Source organism: Littorina saxatilis, linkage group LG8 (genome assembly GCF_037325665.1).
Source record: "Littorina saxatilis isolate snail1 linkage group LG8, US_GU_Lsax_2.0, whole genome shotgun sequence".
NCBI lineage: Eukaryota > Metazoa > Mollusca > Gastropoda > Littorinimorpha > Littorinidae > Littorina > Littorina saxatilis.
In genome coordinates this window covers 43,316,374-43,335,672 of record NC_090252.1, presented here as the reverse complement: position 1 = coordinate 43,335,672, position 19,299 = coordinate 43,316,374, and the positions used below count along the sequence as shown (strand labels likewise).

At 40.8% G+C, this 19,299-nt stretch overlaps 1 protein-coding gene and 1 long non-coding RNA gene across 4 annotated transcripts in view; both read right to left on the bottom strand.

The window, feature by feature from the left end:
* Positions 1 to 18,492, bottom strand: part of LOC138973609 (caspase-8-like) — a 50,588-nt gene extending 32,096 nt beyond the window's left edge. For all 3 annotated transcript variants that reach the window (XM_070346324.1, XM_070346326.1, XM_070346325.1), the window contains exon 1: positions 17,686 to 18,492. In XM_070346324.1, coding sequence (XP_070202425.1) covers positions 17,686 to 18,343 — 658 coding nt within the window. In that variant the 5' untranslated portion in view covers positions 18,344 to 18,492. The remainder of the gene's footprint in view (positions 1 to 17,685) is intronic.
* Positions 4,538 to 7,441, bottom strand: LOC138973608 (uncharacterized). Its single transcript, XR_011458078.1, has 2 exons — positions 6,608 to 7,441; positions 4,538 to 6,245 (listed from the first exon to the last, which is right to left on the bottom strand). It is a non-coding gene; the product is annotated as an uncharacterized lncRNA (long non-coding RNA).
* Positions 18,493 to 19,299: the final 807 nt, after the last annotated feature.

The following is a 19,299-nucleotide window of genomic DNA, read 5'->3' as shown; positions in this document are numbered from 1 at the left end:
AAAGCCTCAATATCAGCAGTACCCTCTCGCAATGAATGCAAGTGCAAGAGTTTTGAAAACCACTCACACAAAGGCCTATTTGAGTTACGATGCTGGGCTCTGTTTCATGCTCCTTCCTATGGCATTCCATTTGTCAAATAATTATTTGGATACTTTTTCATGTTTTTTTCACCAGTTTTAGCTAAATAATCATTATTTAGAAGCTCATGTGCTAAATAAGTAATTGTTTATAAACAATGTTAAACAATTCTAAATAACATTTTTGTTTACGTAAACCATTCATTATTTACCTAAACAATTCATTGTTTACGTAAATGATTCATTGTTTACGTAAATAATGATTTATTTACGTAAACAATATATTATTTAGACTTATATTACATTGTTTATAAAGAATCAGCAATGTTGCTAAATAAATCATTATTTACGTAAAGAATGAATTATTTACGTAAACAATGAATTGTTTAGGGAAAGCAGTTTTCATTATTTAGGGGAATCAAGAATTGACTTCTAAGCTTTATTTTTTTTCCTTTGTGTATATACCATAATTCAATACAAGGTATCTCCAAAAATTATTTATCAGAAAATGTTCGTAAATTTGTTTATTTTTCAAGCTGAAATTGCCGTACGAAAAGAATTGAATGCGAAAACAAACAAAAGGTCAATGTCATAACCGGGAGTGTTTAGTGTTTGCATTCTCTCCCTTGAAGTTGTTGAAAAAAAGTTTTCCGTCCTAAGTTTTCTGTTCTGTCTCAACAAAAACTTTCTCTTTCCATTTCTCTTACTGCATGATTACACTTTTTTTTTATCTGTAGGTTACACAACACAACACAACTTGGTATGAGCTCTGACGCGATGACGTCACACAGTCGTGTGCAGAGTTGTCCGGCCTTGCCTCTGGCATTCCGGCGGAACTCGCGAGAAGGCAACACGCGAAATCTGCACTCTGAATCTTCCGCATTTATCGACATGGTCTCTAGTTGTAGTGTTAAACATTGCCATAACAGACAAGATAGAAATAGGGACAGAAGATTCTTTTCTGTTCCATTTGTTGTCAAGGGAAAGGGCAAAGAGACAAGGGATTTGACTGCACGACGCGGGCGAGAATGGTTGGCACAGCTTCAGCTGAAGAATTTCAACTTTGAATCAACAGCTAGGAGATACGTGTGCTCTGATCATTTTGTCAATGGTAAGTACTCATGCTTTTGTTCACCTGCCTTGGTTAGTCTGTGTTTTATGCAAGCTGTGTTGTGATGGTAGTGTGCGGACAGTCGGTCAGTCCTGCACCGAGTGCAGTCTATGACTGAGTGAGTCAGTCTTACACTTACTCTCAGTACTTATCATGGTTGCCCAAAACCATGACTTGTGAGAATGCCATAGGTGTGAAATACTTGGATTTGATAATCAGAATTTATTTGAACACTAAATGGTCATTGTTGATACAACTTTATAGTTCAGTTTTAAAGGGTAGATCTGTGTCTAGATTTACTCATTCATTTTGTTTGGGTGACTTATTTTTAAAATAACTCCCAATCCATAATCTATACATATAAATAAAAGAGAGTGTCTGTCTGTCTGTGTGTGTGTGTCTGTCTGTCTGTGGTCGCCATACCTCAGAGATGGCAAAAGATAAGCACAAGATATTTTGCATGCACACTGCCCTGGACCCACAAATGTGCACCTGGGTTTTAGTTTCTCCAGACATTGTTTCCTTCCTCGGATAATTACCCTCCCCATCTATCAATACAGTCTATATAGTGCAAGGGAGGTAAGTCATGCTTTGTCACCCACGGAAGGGAGGTAACTCTCATCAAACCAGTATACCGTGTCATTCTCAAGGGTTACCCCCCGCCCGCTATCATCCCGCCCCCCCCCCCCCCCCCCCCACACACACACACTAACCCTGCCCCCTGCTCCCCCTCCCTGCCTTCCAGATCATCGCGAATAATGTTTACGAAACGATCGCCTCAGTGAAAGATCACGAGAATTTACAGATTTCTCTCCCCTGTTCAAAAAGGTATGACGCGCTCACTCATGAGGTATGCGTGCTTTGATCAGACGGTAACTACAGTGGGTGTGAGAAGGGGTAAACAAATCACGAAGAACACGTTGAACCAAATAGAAACTTGCCTTGCCTATACATCCAAATGTATGAGCTCACACTGTCATTTTTCTTATCCACATAACATTGGAATAAGATTCGAGAGGTTTCTGAGAGAGGGGAGAGCAGAAACACCCGGGCGAAGCTGGGCCTGACTGCTAGTTTACAATACATTTGCCTTTGATTTTTTCTGCAGGGCAACCATCTGTGGGAAGTAAACACCTACTTTGAAACTTGGGTATGGTGCAGGGACACAGCCTGACAGCCAACAAGGACAGTACCAGAGACTCAAGGAGAGGAAGAAGCTTGTGGGGAGTGAGTCAACTCCTTCTCACCCTAATTTAGCAGAGGATGCTGTTGATGGCGACGGTGAAGGTACTTCGGATACAGCAGAACTGGCTGCTCCTCTTCCCGAGAGAGGTGACTGTGGCGGTACTTACTGCCAGACTGAAACCTATGACAATTTTGCCTGGATTTCTAAAGATGAAGAAAAGCAGCAACGGGATGAACTAAACAGGCTGGTGCTAGAAACTCGGGAACTTAAAGACGAACTTGCCAAGAAAAAAAATGACACTTGATTCTTTGAGGGACAATGACGATACTGTACGATATTTTACTGGGATTTCTAATTTCTTCACACTTGTTACATTATTTGATTTTCTTGCATGGCATTTGCCAACACACTCGCGCAGAGCACTGACACAGTTTCAAGCTCTCATTCATGCATATACGCCTTAACACACCTCTGCAACACCTGGCATACATCTTTTCTGTGTCAAGAACAACTGCCAGCAAAGTTTTTCACGAGACTGTGCATATCATGTACCACAAACTGCAGCCACTTGTTTTCTGGACAGACAGGCGAAGTATAAAGACAAGTCTACCGCCACAGTTCCTTCCCTATCCATGGAACAGAGTAGTCATCTTGAACACACACGGCCAGTACCGTGTAACTGGCCTTGGCACGGAACGATCCAAGGGGGGCAATCTCAGTCATCTCAAAGAGGGAAATCCAAACGCAATCCGCTTTGTTCGATTTTATGGGCTTGGACGATAGAGAAAAATAAAAAAAAGCAAAAGCGGAGTCCAGTCTGGACGAAACTGCTATCAAGAACGCAGAATTGATTTTTTCTGAGTTTTGTTTAGCCGTAAGCGCCATGTTTATCGGAGCAGGAAACTCTTCCATAGTGAGGCTCCTTTGTTGGTTTCACTGCGGCCGCATTGTGAACAGCAGTTAAACATGGCGCTTACGGCTAAAAAAAAACTCATAAGAAATTAATTCTGCGTTCTTGATAGCAGTTTCGTCCAGACTGCACTCCAGCTTTTGCTTTTCTTATTTTTCTCTATCGTCCAAGCCCGTAAAATCGAACAAAGCGGATTGCGTTTGGATTTCCCTCTTTGAGATGACTGAGATTGCCCCCCTTGGATCGTTCCGTGCCAAGGTCAGTTGCACAGTACATGTACTGGCCGTGTGTGTTCAAGATGCAGAGTAGTGTCCATTATTGACTGTTTTGAAATATATTCATTGAGAGACCCTCCAGTGTTGATGCTAGTGCACTCACCTGGTCAAACTACAAGCACAACAATTACACCTCAAGGCCATATTTCTTTTATTTCTAAAGGGTGGGGTGGGCTTTCAAGTGACAAGCACATCACTGCAAATAGTGGGTATCTAGACAATATTGTACAAAATGATGTGATTTTGGCCGACAGGGGATTTGACATTAATGAACTAGTGGCTATGAGAGGTGCACAAGTGAAAATCCCTGCCTTTACAAGAGGGAAGAGTCAGCTTACAGCTTATAGTCAACACGCAAACTAGCTAATCTGAGAATGTATGTTGAGCGAGTTATCGGTATTCTTTGTGGAAAGTAAAAAATTCTGAAGTCTGACTGATCTTTTGTTTGCAAGGGAAGAGGAAAAAGTGGTAACACTGGACAAAATAGTCACTGTATCATCTGGGCTTGTCAATGTTTGCACTGGTATCATGTGATTCTTGCTGTGACGCTGCATAAACACAGCCTAGTGAACTGAAGGCATTGTTTAGACTAGAGAATATGTTAATTAAACTGTGGTGTATTGTATCTGATTCTGATGTCTCGCATGAGCAGTAGCAATAGTCTTTCTGTTATGTTTTCACTGGGCGGAATCTTGAATTTGAAGATGAAGGCATTGTTTAAAGAATGTGTTAATTAAACTGTGGTGTATTGTATCTGATTCAGGTATCTCACATGAGCAGTAGCAACAGTTTTTCTGTTATCATGTTTTCACTGGATGGAATCTCGAATTTGATATACACATGTATGTGTATATGATCTGACCTGCTGCTATTTCCTTCCAATTCAAGAGCAGATTTCACTCTTTCTATCACACACACACACACACACACACAACACACACACACACTCACACACCACTTTAACATACACTTTGAAATCATTTTGCATAAATGTGACATGTATTGACACAACTGACAAAGGTTGAATTATGCTGATTAACCTCAAAATAGCTCTACACAGGAAACAAGATAAGGAGCATTGAAAAATTAAATGGCCTACACTTGAAATGCGAGCACACATTTAAACTACCAATAACATGCAACTGCAAGCAACACTGAACATACCACTACCAGTATTGCAGGTATGAAGCCAAAGTGAAGAGAACACTTTCACTAAATGTTCAAAATTGAAATAACATACTGTGGGTATGTGAGTCATTAACTATTCATTATGATCAATAGACCTGTGCGCTTTTTTGCAGAAATAAGTGTGTTCAATTTTGTTGTCATCAAAACAGAACTAGTTGATAATAGAAACTAACTTTTTTCCATTCCATTTCCATTACTTTATTGTCCCATCGCTGGGAAATTCGGGTCGCTTCCTCCCAGTGGAAAGCTAGCAGCAACGGAGTCGCGCTACCCAGGTGTCTGCGTGTTTAGGTGTATTCAGCCACCTGCACTTATGGCAGATGACCAAGGTCTTTTACGTGCCATTGTGATGACACGGGGGTGGGACATGGCTTCCGTCTCTGGGTCTGCACATAAAGTTGACCCCTGTCCGTCCCGGCCCGAATTCGAACCTGCGACCTTTCGATCACAAGTCCAGTGCTCTACCAACTGAGCTACCGGGCCAATTTAAACACTGTATTACTTGACTGTACTGATGCAGAACTACGCTGGACCACACACTCTTATTTGTTCCCTAAATCAAGCAGCCAATCCGTGTCACTGGAAACATTGAACAAGGAGAATGAACAATATACCTGGCTGAATAAGTTGATAATCAAACTGCTCATGATTCTTTGTTATTCACAGCAGTGGATGTAAAACAATCACAAAATAAGGTCCTGTATGCATCATAATTTATACTTGTAGCACTTGATTTTGTATTGTGGTCGGTGATCCTAAACAAAATGTATGTCTACATCTGTGCATGATTTTACTTTAAGAATAAAATGAAACAAGAATGGAACAATTAATGACTTCTCTGTGAGTGTGAACTGTGATTTAAAACATTACATGCTCTCTTTTCTCTCCCTCTCTAGTCTCTACAACTTTACTACTGCCAGTTTCTGTGTGTACAGTCATACATGATGTTTGTTTTCCCACACACATGAGCAAGCGAGTCTGGCATTGTCACTGTTTCTTGCTGCGTTTCACGGCTGGTGTTTGCAGCTGCTCCTGGTTCACATCCACTGCTTGTAGAGGCTCAGCTTCTCTGTCCAGCCAGTTTCCAACTAGCTCTGGAAGAACTGCGAGTCTGAACACTTTCAAAGCTTTCTCCACACACATTGCCCAAAAATCACAGTCAGGCAATACTCGGACAATAACTTTATCCACAGTAGTCCACACCATGAAATCGCAGTAGGAGGAACTGGTCATAACAATCTGGCACTGTACTTGACTTAACTTAGTATGGGTGGTCTTTGCGCAGACAAAGCATCCCCTCACTGTTAGATTCCAAACAGAAATGGCGGTCTGCCACAGCACACTCAACAGCTGACTCCTTGAAGGTGAAGGGACGTGTGTGCAGGTTTCTCCAACTCCGGCCATGCAGGTACAGTGTGCTGCCAGTATGTTGCCATCAGAAGTGGCGATGATCCAAGGAGAAAGTGCTGGTTCATTAAGGCGTTGTGAATGAAGAATCTGAAACATAAATTGAAGGTCGCACAAATCAGCATTCAGCTAGGTCAATCGAATGAATATAACTCTAAGACGCACATAATGTGCTTTACAATAACCTTAACAATGAAAAGTAAACAACAGATTTTTAACTGAATATGAACATGAAGCTCATTATAAATATAATATTTTGCAAGCTATTTCAAAATATAAATATATTCAAGACTATCTACAGCTTTTGTCGTAGTCCAGAATACAAACTGAAGCGAAGAATATATCAAAGACAAAGCCTCAACACAATATCCTGAACTGCAACTTGTGTTATCTGCAACACAAGACAGAGAACACTCACGTTCATTCATTATAAACTGAAAGCACATTCTTACCTTTGCAGAAATGACAGAGTTCTGACAGCCATCAGGGCTGTAGCACTTGACATCCCTCACCCAGCCAGAGACAAAAAGTCGGTAGGAATCCAAACTGTTGTAAGCTTTTCAGCTGCTCACATGTCTTGCCAAGCACAAAATAATTTACGATGTTGATGTAACTCAGCTCTGGCAGATCGTCCGGATTTGCTGACCAGCACCTGGTTGAGAATGTCATACGGATCATTCCCGTCAGTCTCCAAAATCTTCTGGTGGTATCGCCGCCTCTCCTCTGGTAACAATCGCTCAGAATATTTTCGCTTCTCGCCCGGTTTGCATGAGGCAAGGGAAGTCACTCCAGATTCTTCTCGGAACGCGTCGGAGGCATTGTTTCCCGTTTTTCAACGGTTCACAGCTGTTTTTACTTTTCTCTTTGAAATGAAACGATGAAAGGAAGAGAAATGGAAAGACAGGCATGTTGTTGGGACATAAACAGAACAGAGAACATAAGGGGAAAAAAACTGTGTTTCAACAACTTCAAGCAAGAAAATGCAAACACTAAACACTCCCGGCAGGGAAACACCTTAATTGACCTTGACCTTTGACTGTGTTTGAGATCAGTTATTTTCGTACTCGGCTTGTAAAATAAACAAAATAATATCCAAACAACAGCTATTTTAAGATAAGAGTGTGTGGAGAGACCTTGTATTCAATTATAGTAATCACTGAAAAACATAAAACTTAGTTCAGAAGCGAATCCTAGAAACCCCTAAATAATGGAAAATGTGTTGGCTAAACAATTCATTGTTTACGTAAATAATTCATTGTTTACGTAAATAATGATTTATTTAGCAACATTGCTGATTCTTTATAAACAATGTAATATACGTCTAAATAATATATTGTTTACGTAAATAAATCATTATTTACGTAAACAATGAATTATTTACGTAAACAATGAATTGTTTTACATTCTTTATAAACAATTACTTATTTAGCACATGAGCTTCTAAATAATGATTATATTGCTAAAACTGGTGAAAAAAACATGAAAAAGTATCCAAATAATTATTTGACAAACGGAATGCCATACCTTCCCACCTCTTACAAGCCCCCATCCACCATTACCTTCAGTCGACGCGCGCTGAAACATGTCTTTTGGCCTTCTCTACAAATAGACGGGGGGTATCCCAGACTAAAAAATAGAAAACGGGATTGTGGGACCGCTCTACTAGGGCGCTTACGCATTAACATTCAATTTTCAAAACATCACTCAAAAACCGTTGGAACTAATTAAAATGATTAAAGGGCAACTTTCAAAACTTCGAATTGTACTGATCTTGTCTGGATGATATTCGAATGTTTTCGTTTGTTTCAAATCTGTTAATTTATTATTTAGATTTTGTAAGTTAGCGCCAAAAAGGAGGCTTCCGATTTCTTTCAGAGTGCGCTCGCTCTAACTGCACGAAATAGATTATTTGAAAATGTCTCCCTCTACTCGGAAAGTAGCCAGGATGTTCCTGAGTGGTAAGCGTTCAAATGGAGGTATGTTTGTACTGTATGTAAAAGCTCGGGGAGCTCGGGGAGCTCAGTGATCAGAAACAGATGGTTTACGGGAGGCGGAGGGTGGCTTTAAAAAGAATATAACATGCTCTCTCTCTCTCATAGTTTTCTACTCACATTGCTTCTCAGTGGTTATACCTGCAAAGTATCTGGGCATTTTCAAGTGCCTCTGTGAGTATGTGTGTGACTTCTTGTATATGATGCTAAGTGGCTTATACCGTCTGTATGCCTCATTTTCACGCTGTTGGTTTTAAACTAGTTTTTGCAGAAGTATTTGTTCAATTTCCCTTTATTTCTTTTATTTAAAAGAAATCACTTGAAGTACTAGGATGTTATTGTTTCAGTACGAGCCTTCTTTGAATATTTCATGTACATTTAGCGCCACCGCAGGTGCACCTGTATAACAAGTAAACCGAGGTATTACATTTTAAGGCAAAACAGTACGCGTCCCGTAAACCATCACAGGATACTGTCAGGCTTTTACACACAGTACAAACACCCTTTCGTTTAAACACTCACCGCTTGAGAACATCCTAGGTGCCCTACGTACAAAGCGAGCAATTTTCAAAGAATTAATTTTGCAGATTGTCTGATCAGACAATCGGACGGTGAGTTTTGGCGCTAGAACTAACTTTTAAAATCTAAATAATAAATTGACAGCTTGTTACAAAACATTCTTAAATCATAAAAGAATTATTTTTTCATCAAGACAAGATCAGTACAATTCGAAGTTTTGAAGTTTTGAAAGTTTGAAAAAAGAAAAGCCCGGAAGCAGGGTCACGCAAGGTTGTGGTTCTCGTAGCAGACGACGGTTATGCCTATCGTCAGTTCCTCTGAATAGTCAAAAGCCATCGCTAGAGTTCGTGTGAATCGCAGCTGTTTGTTGCGTTTAGATTCAGAGGTACATAATAACGTGCTATTGCAGATAAGCTTACAGCGAGTAGCATTGAAATCACAAACTGACGACTACATTGTAAAAAACAAGTCGCGTAAGGCGAAAATACAATATTTAGTCAAGTAGCTGTGGAACTCACAGAATGAAACTGAACGCAACGCAACGCAGCAAGACCGTATACTCGTAGCATCGTCACTCCACCGCCCGTGGCAAAGGCAGTGCCCGTGGAATTGACAAGAAGAGCGGGGTATTCGTTGCGCTGAGAAGGATAGCACGCTTTTCTGTACCTCTCTTCGTTTTAACTTTCTGAGCGTGTTTTTAATCCAAACATATCATATCTATATATTTTTGGAATCAGGAACCGACAAGGAATAAGATGAAAGTGTTTTTAAATTGATTTCGAAAAAAAAAATTTGATAATATTTTTTATATATTTAATTTTCAGAGCTTGTTTTTAATCCGAATATAACATATTTATATGTTTTTGGAATCAGCAAATGATGGCAAATAAGATAAACGTACATTTGGATCGTTTTATAAATTTTTTTTTTTTTTTACAATTTTCAGATTTTTAATGACCAAAGTCATTAATTAATTTTTAAGCCACCAAGCTGAAATGCAATACCGAAGTCCGGGCTTTGTCGAAGATTACTTGACCAAAATTTCAACCACTTTGGTTGAAAAATGAGGGCGTGACAGTGCCGCCTCAACTTTCACGAAAAGCCGGATATGACGTCATCAAAGACATTTATAAAAAAAATGAAAAAAACGTTCGGGGATTTCATACCCAGGAACTCTCATGTCAAATTTCATAAAGATCGGTCCAGTAGTTTAGTCTGAATCGCTCTACACACACACACACACACACACACGCACACACACACGCACACACGCACGCACATACACCACGACCCTCGTTTCGATTCCCCCTCGATGTTAAAATATTTAGTCAAAACTTGACTAAATATAAAAGGGAACTGGATCACACGGGTTCACGATGGCTCAGGGGTAAGATAAACCAGGCAAAAATAAATTCTTAGAAAATTGCTCGCTCTTTACGGAGGGCACCTAGGATGTTCCCGTTTGGTGAGCGTTCAAATGGAAGGGTGTGTACTGTGTGTAAAAGCCTGACAGTATCTCTGATGGTGAACGGGAGGCTTACCGTGCCTTTAAGTCCATCCCCTTTCTTTTATGATTTATTGTTCATGATTTCCCCAAGATCGGAAAATGGGAGGGTTTCACTATACTAAACCGTCGTCTCTTGATTACATTTGAGAACATAAACCACAAGTAAACATTATTTTGTGGCCTTGCATAAAGGCTACCCCTAGTATAGCTTACTGGCCATCGAGAGTTGAAACAATTAACTGCAAAGTAAAACCGTGTGATGGTGGGGAAAGAGAACGAAGGATGAGTTGTATGAGTGGGTAGTTAGGTGTAAGTGAAGTATGCACCTTGCACAAGATGACCCCTAGTAAAAGAGAACACCATTACGGCACATAATTATGTAGTGTCTTGCACTCAACGAACAAGACTTGCATTCGTCATGGACTGCACAGGCGGGTAGGAAATATAGGATGCAAGGGAAAATCAAAGTCCCGCAACAACGCACGCACAGATTCACTTTAACATTTGAATAACTGAGTAATCAGGTATTCCTGGTGTGTGATAATATTGTTTAACTCCATTAAACCAAACAGTATAGCTATTGGGTGAATTAGAGACGGTTTTTGACCCATTAGGTCCCATTATAAACCTACAATGTGTATGTTCTTGTACGCGGGGTGGTATTAATTTCCTGCGCTGAGCGTTACCCACTAGATTATGATGCTGCCGCTGTTTCGTATCACCACTTTTCTTCAGTGATACTTTAAAAATGATAAATATGCACTTATCCTTTCGACGTTGGCGTCAACGTTGTAGAACAGCAGCAATAAGACATACAAGCAATTGTAAGCGATTGTTCCGTACAGGGCCCAAGAAAACTTTGTACTAGTTAGCACATAAAACACAATTTTAGGAAACAAACGTCAACACCCGTGCTTGTAATTGCATTGGTAGCTCGATCCATTGCCAAGTACTGAATTTAATGTTATGAATCCTTTTAACACACGTACTGTGTATCTCTGGAAAAGAACATTTGAGCATATTGAGCCAGTTTGTTGTCATTATTTGACACTTTTCTGGATACACCCACGTTTTCTTGATGACGTCACAGGGGCGCTGCGCTGTTGGCGACGTGCGCCGAGTAACCCGTGTAAAATCCCTTAGACGGCCGAGGCTGTAGTCGCTGAGGTTCTCTTGTACCAAACCGCCTCCTGGCTCTGCATCAGATGGCTTGCGCTGGCATCTGCTTACATAGACCCACTTTAAATCACCACCGAGTGGTAGACACAGACCACATTTGGTAGCACTGACTGCCAGCTTCACGGTAATGCGTACCCCTAGCGCGGCTCTGCTTGGGTGGGGATGTTCTGAGCTAAACACAATGTGTTACTCCATACCCCCCACCCTCCATGGAACTTCTTGACCCAACATATTGGGTGGGGAGTTTGCCCAGTTGGTAAAGGCGCTGGCTTTAAAACCGGTTGTTACTATCTGCGTGGGTTTAACCCCCAAGTTCGGCGCGGGATTTGTTTCCCAGAGTCAACTTTGTGCAGACTCTCCTCGGTGTCCGAACACCCCCGTGTGCACGCATGCGCACGATAAAGATCCCGGTCCCTAGCCCATTTCAGCGGGTCTCCTCTAGCAGCCGGCAGCAAGCTGTCTACATCTCCTCCCCCCCCCCCCCCCCCTTCCCTGCATTTTTATTTTTATTCTTTATACAAAGTCGGTTTTTCCCGTCTCACATTCCCCTAATGGCTTAGCCGTGAGGGAGTAAAGCGTACTATTTCTCTTTTCTTTCTCAGTCGGATCGCTGTTGTTCAACTGTAGAGATCGTTGATGGTGAACCTGGCGCAAAGTAAAAAGACATGTTCTTGCAACACGTACTGATAAGAATACATAAAGTAAGTGCTTGTTGTAGGAATTGTCTTTATCGTTCATTCTTTATGGTTCACAATCATTATTACATGTCGCTTTCAGCTCTCACAAGCAGAAACAGTCTGCGACGACAGAAATGTAGCTTCAAAGGTTTCATTTCCTAGGTGCATTTCAGTTGTAAGTGGACGAAATGAAAGAAATATCTTTTTTTTCCAGATCCACGATGAGGAATATAGGTGGTATGATATTATGCCAATGTTATTCGACTGGAGATTTTGTTTCGAACCCGTGAAAAATCTCCTTTTCCTTGGAGCGCCATTTTTGTTTCCTAGCTTTGGTATTTGAAGATTACTGCGCAGCTAAAATTAAACACCCGAAGGCAGAGTCTTCGCGAAGGGGCCAGACCACAAGATTCACCGAATTGATAAGAAAGCTGACCTTAGGCTTCTCGGACCCTTCGATCCCAAAACAGAACCGATCTTCTCCATCCAAATCGGCAACGGTGTACACCAACACCGTAAGTAGCAGACGACAGTTGTTAGAGCTGTGTTGCGACCTCTGTGGTTGCGACTCATCTCGTCATCGGCGCTGTTCCAGAAACGACCTGCGCTTTGTTGGAGTTACACCAATGGCCGCCACTGTAAGAATTCCAACTTTGTGTGTGCCACGCGATTCTAGAAATATACCGCGCGCATAGTGAGAATTCTGCTCTTTCTTAGAATGCAATGTGAAATGATACATGTCATGTTGGCCCAGTGATGTACATTTTTCTAGCAGCCTTTAGGACAATTGTCCTGAAGACTGAAAATCAATAGGACACAGTGTCCTGAGATTGCAATTTCAATAGGACAAAAACACGACTCGTAAAACCGCATTTAAAAAGATTTTTTAGTTTAAATTCTTCCACCTTCCGCGACTGTCATGACTAGATAGGGCCTACTCAATGGATTGAATCACATTTCAAAGTTATTTGAACAGTTGTCGGGTTTTTTTCACTGCCCATCTGTCGACAATGTTTTTTAGGTAGGCATCGGACCGTTCTGCGGGTCCCTCAAGTTTTGCTTTCAGGATCATGTCCTGGGTTTTGACACACGGTCGGTTTCTTCGAGCCGTACACACCAAGCTCGAACGCACAACGGTTTTTCCGGATATTATGACGAAAAGTAATGCCTTGCGCATGTGCGAACATGCACGGGTGGTTCCCATTGGTTTAAACGATTTATTGCTGAGCCAATGAATGCACTCGAGGCACCATATGGGTTCGGTTTTCTTTTTTTCTTCTTGATCCAACTTGAGGATAAATTAATTCAAAGAATCAGATCCCATATGGTGCCTCGTTCACTCAACAAACTGGTCACACGCAGTGCATACTTTCGCTTGGCAAAACCGAAACCAGCTTTCCTCACGCAGTGTTTACTTTCGCTTGGCAAAACCGAAACAAGCTTTCCTCACGCAGTGTTTACTTTCGCTTGGCAAAACCGAAACAAGCTTTCCTCTTGAAAATTGAACAGTCCGCATGTCCGCTTCATTGTCAAAAACGATCGGACCCTTGACCACTTCTTCTGTAGGTTAATCGGACCTGTGTCCTGCTGGGGTTAAAGCTATAGGTCCTGGGGAAATTGGATCGGTCAGAGACCGGAGACCGACTAAAATGTACATCACTGTTGACCTATAAAATTTTGTTAAAATGATCAATGCTTAGTCTCGAAAAATAAAATGCATTGTATAACGCACCAAACGAATCAATAAAAACAACCAAACAACACTTTTGATAACTTCGGCGAGTTGGAACAACACTGATCAACGACACATCCCACTCGACCAAAACGAACCAATTTGATGTCATTTTTAACGTTTCAGATCTTAAATTTACAACAACACCAATACAGCATCAAGAATGTTCCGATAGAACTTCTCACTGGTGACTATTGATTGAAATGATTTTTACTCAGTCTTAATTGATTACACTCACACAGTCTCTCTGGACTGCAGACAAAGTTACGTCCCTTTATTGCAGGCTCTTGTCACTGATCCAGGCTCTTGATACGTAATGTGCAAGTCTGTGCGCTTTTGATGTGACTGATTGTTGTAAAATGTTGATTCAAATTAGAAATTAGTTCAGCCTGTTGTTACAAACTAACACTCTACTCTGGAAAAAATCATTGTGTTCAAAATAGATCGAGACAACTGCTGCATGTGCTGATTGTCAGAGGCAGCTCGTTTCTGGAAATGCGGCGCTTTGTTGGAAATCAAGTGAGGTTTCGGGAAATCCCGATTATTCCAACTCTGCCCCTGATTCTCACTTTGCGTCCAACAGAGCCATGCTTGCCGTACATGCGAATGAAGTAATTCACACGGCTTTCATAAGCCAATCAGCGGCCCGTGCTCAAACCCAGCTGGGAATGTGTACTGTGTCACTGAGTGTCTGTCGGCGCACTGACAAACTTTGACATGCAGCTATCCGGAGGACGTCAGCCGGCTTTGTTAATCTCACACAAACTTAATACTGACTATTCCCCTCCGCCAAAGTGCTGCTGATCGAACTGGGGACAATATATCCCCCCCCCCCCACCCTTTGGATTCTAATTTGTGATGAGAAATGATATTTTGACTTTGAAATAAGCTGCAACGCAAAATGATTAATTTCTTATTCATGTGACGTAACCGCTCGGTGCGTTTTCGAATAAATCGGATTTGGGGTAAACTCGATCGAATTACACCACACATCTGTTTCAGTTCCAAGATCTTGCCATGATTTTCACCCTCAAGATAATTATACCGCTTGAAATTGGCGGAGAAGCATCCCGATAACTGCATTGCAAACGTTGTCGTGTCAGTCTCTTGAACTCTGACAAATTGGATTTACCTGGACACGTGGTTCCAAGTGGACACGTGGTTCCAAGCGAAAGACTCACAGGAGTAGTATGTGGATTGTTTCAGTTTATGTTGTAATTTTTGTTCCGTTTTTGCTTGTTCTTTCCGTTGTTTGGTGTTCGTGTCATTCGTGTCGTGTTGTCTCCCCCCCCCCCCCCCCCCCCTTGTTGAAGTTACTGTAAGTGTTGCTATCACACTACGATGCGGATGTTGTACTTGCTGCTCCACTTATATGTTATGCGTGGTTTTGTTTTGAATGCGGTCAAGCCTTCATTTTTTACAATGCATGCTTACAGAAGCTACACTCTAACACCAAGGTTGATGATGTTTTGCCATGTCTCCTCTTTATTCCAAGAGTGATTTTTCGCTTTACTCTTGGATGGAGTTCTCTGCCTTCTTTTTGGGCTGTATTTATTATATTTGTTGGGGTGACCTAGGCAAGATTGTTGCACATTGGTTTACTCCATACTTCAGGTTTGATTTTTACTCATGTTCAGATATAGAGAATACTACATGGCTTGCTGTGTCGTAGCAGATTTACACGAGGTTTTTAAAAAAATATTGAACTGCGAGCGAAACCGAGCTGTTCACTGTTTGAAAAAGCAACGAGTGTAAATCTGGTACGACACAGCAAGCCATGTAGTATTTTGTTTATCCTACATACTTTTTTTTTTCTTTTTTTTTTATATCGGAAGTTTTTATTTTTTATTTTTTTTTTTTTTTATAATCATTTTAATTCTTTTTAAGTTATTATTGTTTTCATTCAGTCTCACTCTTTCTCTCAGCTTCACACTCAATGGACAGTAAACAGATCATGGACAATTGTTTTTAATTTTTTATTTATTTAAATTTACCCTCTCTCTCTCTCCTCTCTCTCTCTCTCTCCTCTCTCTCTCTCTCTCTCTCTCCTCTCTCTCTCTCTCTCTTTCTCACACTTGTCCACACAACATCTCTCTCTCTCTCTCACTCTCACTCTCTCTCTCTCTCTCTCTCTCTCTCTCTCTCTCTCTCTCTCTCTCTCTCTCTCTCTCTCTCTCTCTCTCTCTCTCTCACACTCACTCCCTAGTCTGTCTTTCTCTGCATCCACTTTCTTTCTCTTCGACTTGTCTGTTTTTTTCTGAATTTTGTTCTTCGGATTTTTCTGTCTTCTTCTTTGTTCTTCTTTTTTGCTTCGTCTCTCTCTCTCTCTCTCTCTCTCTCTCTCTCTCTCTCTCTCTCTCTCTCTCTCTCTCTCTCTCTCTCTCTCTCTCTCTCTCTCTCTCTCTCTCTCTCTCCTCTCCCCCATACTCTGTCAGTCTCTCTCTCTCCCTCTATCCCATAGTCTGCCAATCTCTCTCTCTCTCTCTCTCTCTCTCTCTCTCTCTCTCTCTCTCTCTCTCTCTCTCTCCCCTCTCTCTCTCTCACTGTCTCCTCTCGTTCTATCTTCTCTCTCTCCACCTATTTTTTTTATTTTATACATTTTGTCCTATATTTTCTTCCGTCATCATTTCTCCTTTTGTTACCTAACGTTTCTTTATTTCAATTTCACAGATAGCAACATATATGCGAGTCACAAGTCAATTATTTTTCTTAAACTTAACTCTTTTTCAAAAATACATCCGATCTCTAAAGGGGTACCGTATCTATAAATACCTATGCACATTTTTGCAATCAAGATCAGCAAATTGACATAGTTTGCTTCAGCGGATGAAATAGAATTCCTTTTAACTAGGCCAAATAGGGCATCCCGCACATCAACATGAATTCTTTTTGAACAAGCGGTGAAGAAGGCTTCTTCAACAAGATTCCACACTTTGCTTATTTTTATACAATAATAAAAGAAATGTTCGATATAATCTGTCTCTTCTGTACAATGTGTACAACTAATACTCTCAGCAATGCCCATTTTATACAATATAATGTTCGTTGGATAAATGTTATGAGTTATTTTCCAGTGTAGCAGTCTCAATCTTACTTCTTTTGATGCGTTGCTTGCTATCTGCCAAATGTTGATCAGCTAAAATGGGAACTCTGCAAAATTAAAATAAGGGAATGGTGCATGGCATACTGTAAAACTAAGAACAAATTATCAAACAGAAGGAAAGCAGAGTTACAGTCTGAATTAGATGAGATAGAGAAGAATTTGGCTTTTAACCCGACAGACAAAGAATTAGTTGATCAACGGGAGAAGTATAAAACAGAAATGGAATTGTATGCGATTAGAGAAGCAAAAGGTGCCCATGCACGGGCACGTGTAAAATTTATTGAAGACGGGGAAAAAAACACTAAATATTTTCTCAACCTAGAAAAGGCTCGAGCAAATAGTAAAGTAATGGATAGACTAACTAATGAGGAGGGACAAGTATTGAAAAAAAGACAAGATATTGTAAAAGAGCAAACTCGTTTTTATTCAAATAGATACAAAAAAAGAATTAACTTTGATGAACAATATGTTGAAATGTTTTTACAAGACGTGGAAGTTCCACAATTGACCGAAGAACAGAAAAATAGCATTGAGGGCATTTTAACTGAAGATGAAATCACAAAGGCTTTAAAAATAATGAAAAATGGCTCAGCACCAGGCGGAGATGGTCTAACAACTGGTTTTATGAAATTTTTCTAGTGTCAGATAAAGACAATGGTTATATGTTCCTTGAACGCCGCTTTTGATAATGGTCAAATGTTTCCGACCCAAAAGAGAGCAGTTATAACATTAATACACAAAGGGATGTGACGGTGTGTGTGGATACATGTTGCACCTCAGTGGTGGTCTCCTAAACCGCATGAGACACAATGCTTTACTTACGGTCTGTCTCCATCAGTTCCCAGAAATCCTTCCTCATTTTGGCATCCTCTGTATGTCTCTCCCCACCGATGCCTGTGAAGTCAAAGCCATGGACTTCCTCAGCAAGGTCTGCCCAGTCACTGTCGTTAAAAGGTCTCAGCTTCACATTTTCACTCGAGTTGAGAATCTGCAGCCCTTTAATGTTGTTGCAGCTGGTGGTGTAGTTACACACGCCATGTTCACAGTATACTCTGCAGGATGGTCGATTAACGTTGTAAAGTGCTGCAAAAATGACTTGCACTGAAGCTTTTATGCTTTTCATTTCCCAGTAGTTTGTATAAGCAACCATGCTCGCCGTGCAAGCACTCGTGGGCGAGTAATTCATGTAAATTTTCAGCTGAAGTTCATTTGGCAGTGGTGCATCTATTCCACCTTTCTCCTCGAGGTATAGATCGATTTCTTCGAACAGCTTCGTCCCTGCTGTCGTTGATAGTTCGGTGTACGTTTTAAAGGCTTTTTCTAAGCCAGTGTTCCTTAAACAGAAGGCAACGGCATTATTCCGGCTCCCACTCGGACCAGCATTGAGCCGGGGCGGACGACCGCCATACTTGTCATGAATTCCACTTCTTAAAAATATATCGAAGTCCTCTGAGTTCAACTGATCGCAGATAGTTGCCATCAGGAGATACTAAATTGTACGCTTCCAGTTTCTAATGTTCCTTTCTTTTTTCTTTTCCTTCTCGGTCTTCAACACTTTGCCTCCAATTTTCTTCCTCAAATGAACTAAAACGAGCACGAGCATACGTGTCGCAATGCTCAGATAATGTGGCGACGCCGGCTGCATAGTATGGAAAGCCGTTTGGCTCATAACCATTACACGTGTAAAAAAAAAAAAGATTAATACACGTGTAATAAATTATTAATACACGTGTAATACATGATTAATACACGTGTAATAAATGATTAATACACGTGTAATAAATGATTATTATCCCATGACCTGCCTCTGTCTCTGTTAGCTGAGGAGGTGATTATTCTGAATATTCCATCACAACCATATGGATATCCCATCACAACCGAGTTTCGATCTCAACTGTCATTGGTCATTGTCTTTGATTTCAGAGTACAATTGAATAATTTATAGAGAACATCTGCATATTCAAAGTTTACAGATGGACTACCTTTTTTGAACATACGACAGAAATATTTTGTGGTGTCAAAGTCAATATCACGTATAGGTACAGGCCTACATGTGTCAATATAGCTATTCTGATAGACACGTGGGGGAATTCGGGGGCTGTGATTGGATGGTCTCACACATCCGTATTCCGATCATCAAACGATAACGCTACGGAAGTTGGCAATTTTTTGCCGATATCCAAACGATATCGGCAATAACAAAGACGCATGGTTCCGGTTTACCCATCTGTACCACACGATGTTTCAGGACTAAGCTAACAGCACTGATACACTGACAATGTTATTCTACTCAGAAATGTATTTCAGCTTTACAAATGACGATAACATACCTTTTTCTGCTAATTTCCCGATGAAACAGGGCTAAACCAATTATTTTCTGTCCCTAAACACCACAAAATGACCTTAGTCAAAAGATGTAGTTCGAACAGGGGGGTG